This window comes from Lolium perenne, chromosome 1 (assembly GCF_019359855.2).
Source record: "Lolium perenne isolate Kyuss_39 chromosome 1, Kyuss_2.0, whole genome shotgun sequence".
Lineage (NCBI taxonomy): Eukaryota > Viridiplantae > Streptophyta > Magnoliopsida > Poales > Poaceae > Lolium > Lolium perenne.
This window is the reverse complement of record NC_067244.2, coordinates 41,909,691-41,916,556: the sequence shown is the minus strand read 5'-3', so window position 1 is coordinate 41,916,556 and position 6,866 is coordinate 41,909,691. Positions and strand designations below refer to the sequence as shown.

The window sequence follows — 6,866 nt, the reverse complement described above, 5'->3', positions numbered from 1 at the left end:
CTGGCGCCACCCATCAGAAGCTGTGTTCATACACAGTGGCTCGCCCTGAATAGGTAGTCAAAGGATCATGGAAACATCCTGGAGAGTAGGGGCCATCTCGCCGGCTCTCAAGTGGAAGGTGTGAGTCTCCGGCCTCCACCGGTCGACAAGGGCGGTGAGTGCCGAGGGGTTCATGTTCGGCCCCCCACGGCTTACAAGGGATATGAACGGCAGAAGACCAGTAGGCTGGATGAACTCCGTGTACCTCTCGTCATACGGTATATCCACTGTGCCATGGTAACGAATCTTCAAAGGGTGAAGATCCGTTGTCCTCTGCGTCATATGAACAGCCCGGTGCTCCCTGTCGTACTCTTCATCCAGGAGCCACACCATCCTACATGTTTACACAAATACACCATATTATGAGCAACACATACATGAGAATATCCAAATAAGCCATCACAAATGCATCAAATACATACATATACATTCATATCTAGGGATAGAACAGCATATGAGTTATTCCTACACATACACATTCATGAAATTTGATGCCTAGAGTTCCTCCACAAATCTAGGATACATACATATCTAGGGTTCCTACACATACACATTCAACACTTACATACCCATTTCAACACATACATAGCCATTTCAAACATCTTTGGTTCAAACACAACCAACATTTCAACACATACATACATAGGATTTCAACACATACATGTAAAATTTCATATCTAGGGTTCCAACAAATCTTTGGTTCAAACACATATACTACAATGTAGATTCCACCAACATTAATTTCCATATCAATGATTCATATCCAAATCCACCAACATAAATTTCCATGTCTGGGTTCATATCCAAATCTACCAAATCCACCAACACTAGTGGATGAATCGGAGGGAATCGAAGGGGAATACCTTGAGGAATGGAGGAGGAAGGAGTTGGCCGGATAGATCTGACGAATCCTTGGTCGATTTGGTGGGGGGGCCGAAGGGGAGGCGGGCGGCGGCGGCGGTTGGGGAGGAGAAACAGAGAGGAAGAAAGAGAAGTGGCTGGGTCGGGCTGGGGGCGGGCGCGGGCGCCACACTTAAGTGGATGTGTGGCGCCCGTGGCATCGGTGCCACACATGCTAGTGTGGCGCCCGTGGCATCGGCACCACACGTAGAGGCTCGCCAAAACGGCTAAGTCCCAGACGTCCGGAGCCCCTGGATGTTTTCGACCCAAAAGTTGATATAAGTTGGCATGTGTGGCGCCGTTGGGAGGGGCGCCACACATGCTGCCACGTCGGATCGGCAGACCAGCTCAGCGTCGAGGGCGCCACGTCGGCTGGGAGAGTGGCGCCGGCAGGAGGGCGCTACACTGGCATGTGTGGCGCCGATGAGAGGGGCGCCACACAAAAGGGTTAGATTGGTGAAATAGTTTCGCCGGAGGGTCAGTCTGTGCTTATTCTTTAACTTTTGGGTTATTTTTGTGCAAATCGCCTAGTTGTCTTGCCCTGACATATGTTCTGGTTTGGGATTATTCTTGAGTCTAGTTGAAAGCAATGCTTGAGAACAATAATCTCAGACTTGAGACGCAGGTATTTGTTGGGTCAGAGGTTGGGTGGGACAAAGACATGCCCCACGCAAATTGCGGGTTAGTGGTCAATGTTGGTCCTATATCTCTGCACACATATGAACAAGCACTGATTATTTGATACAGATAGCTGATTATGGCATCTGCTGCATATGCTTAAATTCTACAGAAGTACTAGTCGCTAAGAGAGTATGGATACACCCAGACACATCAGTAGCGGCATCCCAACAGTGTCAAGATGATCAAATAGCCAAGGAAATTTGGATACAATCAACTTAAACAAGTACAATTTTCATTCTTCTGTAGGAGAAGATGGTAATTTGGTTCCTGTTATACCTAGTGATTACGAGAAAAGCCTACAGAAGACCAGATCCCAAGTTTCCACTATTCTCCTGGGCATTGGAGATGAATGAAAAATGCTAAAATTGTACACCTAGACGTTCAGAGCAAAACAACACTCTTATCAATAAACAGCCATGATCCACGTGATGATCCAGCAGTGTATCACATATTTCTCAACCGGGAATCATCACAGTGGCTGCTGACCTGGGCTTGTGCATCTTTTCAAACACACATCAGCAACGGCCCGCAGTTATGACATTTAGCACTGCGATCATTGTTGTGGCTTCGCAACCATCATGCTGTTGTAATTAATCTGAGCCTTGCGGTTCTCTGTTTCTTCTTGGCTACATACTGTGAAGATGTCAACCAACACTACCGGCGTCCATTGGTAGACTGAAACTGTGTACCAGCACCTGGTGCATGTGAAGGAGTCATGGAGTCCTGGAAGATCTACCAGTGGCTGCTGAATTGGGTTCCTTCATCTCTTGGAACACGCATCAGCAATGGAGTTAAGATATTTCATTCAGTTCTATAGCACTGTGATCATTGCTGTGCCTTTGCAACCATAACGCTACTGCAATCTGAGCTTTGTGGTTCTGTATTTCATTCCTGGGATGCATCTTCTGAAGACGCTAACCGGTAATCCAATATCCATTGGGAGTATGGAAGTATGTACCAGCACCTGGCGCATGTGTAGGAATCATACAAGCCTGGTAGGTAACTCATCTGCTTTTCACCTGCCATTTTTCCCCTTGAACTTCTTCTTGAAATCTTGAGGGCCTAACAGATCCGAAGCACTTGAATCCATCTCATCGGAGAGCTTTTGTGCAAGTTCAAACCGTCCAGCTTTTTTCAGGTCACTGATCAGTGCACGGTAGACATAAACCGAAGGCTGGTGTGACTTCTTCATCTGCTCAAAAGCTTCGAGGGCATCGGTAACACGGCCCGCCCGGCCGAAACCATCAATGAGCGCGCTATATGTTCTCAAATCCGGATCGATGCCCCTCCCAACCATCTCCGTTGCAAAGCTTTTGCACAGATCGAGTCTTCCAAGCCTGCGCAGGCAGTTTATCACCGTATTATATGTTACGATGTCAGCAGCAATGCCAAGCTCCTCCATCAGCTTCACTTCTCGGAGCATTGGGTCAATCTGGCCGGCTTTCCCAAGCATGTCCAAAATGGTGTTGAACGTGACGACATCCAAGCATTTCTGATCTTTCTTCAGCTCCTCGAATATGATCAAGCTTTTATCGATGTGGCCATATTTACCCACGGCAAAAACAATACGGTTCACCACCGTGGGATCCCTGCCATGCGTGATCTCCAATACCTCTCTAACAAACCTGAGCATCGGTTCAGGGTCATCTAAATCCCCGATGGCCCTGGCGACATGCATGTATGAGGTCAAGTCGGGAGCGGCTTTGGAGAGCAGAAGGTATCTGAATACCTTGGCGAAGAGCGCGAAGTTGTGTGCTTCGCACGCTCGCTTCAGCAGCAGATTGTAGGTGCCCAGGCCTAGATGGGTATGGTCGTCGTGCAGACGCCGGAGAATCCCGGCCAGCTCTGCCGGATCCGCTCGGGACAGCGTGGAGCCCCAGTCGCGATCGAGGGGCTCCGACTCGCACCCCTGATCAGCTGCTGGATCCTCTGCAGGCGGCGAACCCGCCGCGAGATGGGAGGAGGATACCGCGGGTGTCGTGGACGCCGTCGTTGCGGCTCGACCGAGAGGTGGTTGCCGGAGTGCGCGGGCGGCTAGGCGGGAAGGAACGGCGGTGAGGCGGCGGATTAGGGGGAGCATGGGGGCGGCGGGAGAAGGTTACGCCGGCGAGCTAGGGCGAAGAGGAGACGAGCTATGGAGACAACCATGGGCCTGCGGGGAAGTGGTTGGGAAGCTCGGAAACACGAAATTGGTAGCTGCGCAAGGCCCAACATCGTCTACCACTTCGTGAGGCCCGCCCTTCATGGGCACGCGCTATACACCTTTTTCTTTCACATTTCCTACTAAACAGCTAGCTGTTTCTCAATTGGGAAACAGCCACTTTTTCAGCCGTCCGATGTCTTCACCAATCTTGGCGCATCTTTTTTCAGCTTCCGTTGAGTCTCCCGCACCGCGTCTCTTCTTTTTCCTTTTTCAGCTTTTCTTTTGAATTTTTCATTTCCCCTTATCCCGTCGTCGTGTGGCTCTGTCCCGGATCCATCCATGGCGAGGGGAGCTTCGAAGGCTGCAGCGCGGGCGGTGTCGGAGCGGTCGAGGGCTGCAGCGCGGCCTGTGTCGGCGCGGTCGGGGGCTGCAGCGCGGCCGGTGTCGGAGCGGTCGGGGCTGCAGGCGGCCGGTGTTGGAGGGGTTGGGGGGCTGCGCGGCGCGCTGTTGGAGGGGTCGGGGGCTGCTGACAGCGGCGCGCATCGCGTCAGGGGCGGGCCGGTGCCGCTCGGTACCGGGAGTGCTGCGTCGCCGCAGCCGGCGGTAGGCGCGATGGGGAGATGTGCTTCTCCTGTTCTTCTCCATCCACCGGGGAAGATGTCAGCGATTTGCAAGCGCAGAAGATCTAGGTCCCGTCGACGTGATGGGTAATCTCTTGTTTCCCATGTCCTCTGCCTTTTTTATTCTCCGATTTTGTGGTGCTAGGTGCCTGGTAGGTTGTGCTCGAGGTCACGCGATAGACGCATGAGTTGTGAGAGACGCATCAGTTGTTGTTGATTCGTGTGTGTAGTGCTCGATTTTGTCTCGATTTCACTGGATTTCGACCTTAGTTTAATTTTGGAGTCGCATGAGTTTTGAGAGACGCATCAGTTGTTGTTTGATTGGGGTTGTAGTTCTCGAGTTTTGTCTCGATTTCACTGGATTTAGGTGCTTCCTGGCTCAAGTATGCTGCTGCTTCTCTTCCTAGTCCCTTTTATCCTTGAGTGTGGATATAGGATGGGGATTTGTTACGATTCATGTTGTGATTAACACCATTCCCTTTTGGACTAATTTTCTGTCACAAGGTCCAAATAATGTGCCAAATCACAGTGTATAGAAGTACAGATAGAGGAATATGCTTTAGTCTAGACAGTATCCAAATGTACAGGAGAAGTAGAGTAGGGTCACCAATTCCACTGAATAATTTTGTTTGATTCGCCGAGAGAAGGCAGGTCTTTCACTAATTCATCTGACATATAGTCTCTTCTCTTCAGTCTTTCAGTATGTTAATTTCTGTGAGGATGGGGTCTATGGTTTTAGTGAATGAACCCTCTTCTCCTTCGACTATGTTTGTTATGGTGCCTCTTTTGACTTTGAGAAACTTTTGAAAGTGGATATAGTGTGGGTAGATTTTGTTGCTATTAGTTGTTGTATATTTTGAAGGTTGAACCGTTTTGGGATTTAAGTGCTGCATTGGTGTATATGGCCTATGTTAAGTAGCAGTGTCATGTTTTTTGTCATCATGCTTTGAGCTATGGTCTTTAATGTTTGGATTATCATAGATGAACATGGCCATTCATGTTTTGGTTAGTGTGCATGGATCAAACAGTATTGATATTGTTTTTGGTGGGTGTGCAATGATTTTCTGAGCACTATCTTATTTACCCTGTCAGCCTTCTATGAGTTTTAAGTATTCTTCAGTTTGTTAGTAATTTCTTTTCTTTAGTATGAATCAGTATGTCGGTAATTTTCTTTTTTTAGTTTGAATCTGGATTTTCTATCAGCCTTCTATAATTTTTTTCTTCACTATGTCGGTATCTTACTTATTGATGAATGAATATTCAAGGCTGATGACTTATATTTTTCTTAATTTATCATTTTCACACGGAATCGGTCCATCTTTTTTTAGCTCAAGTTTCATTAGTGTTTAGTTTGGGTTCCATAGCAATTCACATTGGAAAGATGATTAGTCTTTGTCTGCTTGTCTTTGAGCTCCCCTTAGTTTGGGTTCTGTTTTGGGGGGGGGGGGGGGCGCAAGCTTGCTTTTTTGAGGGAAACATTGGGGCGCTAGCTTATTGATTACATTAGGGTTTAGTTGATTTTCAGGTTAGGCTGATGGTATGCTAAGATCTTTGATTAGTTAGGGTTTAGTTTTGTGTTCAGTCTGAGTTTTGTGTCCAGCTTGTTATGAGACAGATTGTGTATTTGGTGTTCATTCTTACCTCAAAATCATCTTGATCCGATTGAAGGCTTGTGAGCTCTGTTTTGACTTTGATTTGTGAATGAGGTTTAGTATCATGTTAATAACCAGGTGATTGTTACCATGTGGTTCTAGGACTTAAATTGGCTGCACAACATATCCAACTTTCCCCAGATCTGGATCGACATGTCTAGATTATAGCACTGCTATACTACTTCGTGTGTGTTGTTGCTGCATCACATAAATCAACACCGCTAATACTTATGCATATTGCTGTTGCGTCACATAAGTCACCATTTGTAGTGTTTAGATTGTACTAGTACTACATGAGTGCTCACTCCTTTATAAGTTTTGGAGATGATGATGCACACGTTCATGTGGATTTCTGAATGTTATGTAGTGTCTGTGTTATGATTTAATTCAGTTATGTGCTACTTCTCATGAAATCAGTCATGTGATGTTCGATGCCTGGCTTGGCAGCTGCAATGGATAACTTCAGTACTAAAGGAGTTGCCCACTCCGTTTCTGTTAGCAAGCCTTGAATATGAAGACAATGCAGTGTCTACGTAGAATTCTTATATTTGAAAATTCTGAAGCTTAGGCAGTGTTTGTGTGTCGATTTACCCTAGCTGCACATGTACTAGTACTTCTTATCAAGGAATGTCCTGGTAGCCGAATTGCATTTTTGGGTGGTAGCCTTTGTTATCGTATTTTATATTGATCCATTGTGTATATGTAGGATATGCCCATCCATGTTACGACATAATTTTCACTTCCTTAACAATAACAGTAGTATGTGACGATTTTAAAATGACATTCGGTTGGATTTGTTAGCTCTGTGGTTCGATGAATTCAAAAGTGGAC

At 47.0% G+C, this 6,866-nt stretch overlaps 1 protein-coding gene across 1 annotated transcript; it reads right to left on the bottom strand.

Moving 5' to 3' along the window:
• Positions 1 to 1,778: 1,778 nt before the first annotated feature.
• LOC127347846 (uncharacterized) lies at positions 1,779 to 3,792 on the bottom strand. Its single transcript, XM_051373997.2, has one exon. It carries the CDS (start codon positions 3,698 to 3,700, stop codon positions 2,636 to 2,638), a length of 1,065 nt encoding a protein of 354 aa, XP_051229957.1. The 5' UTR covers positions 3,701 to 3,792; the 3' UTR covers positions 1,779 to 2,635.
• Positions 3,793 to 6,866: the final 3,074 nt, after the last annotated feature.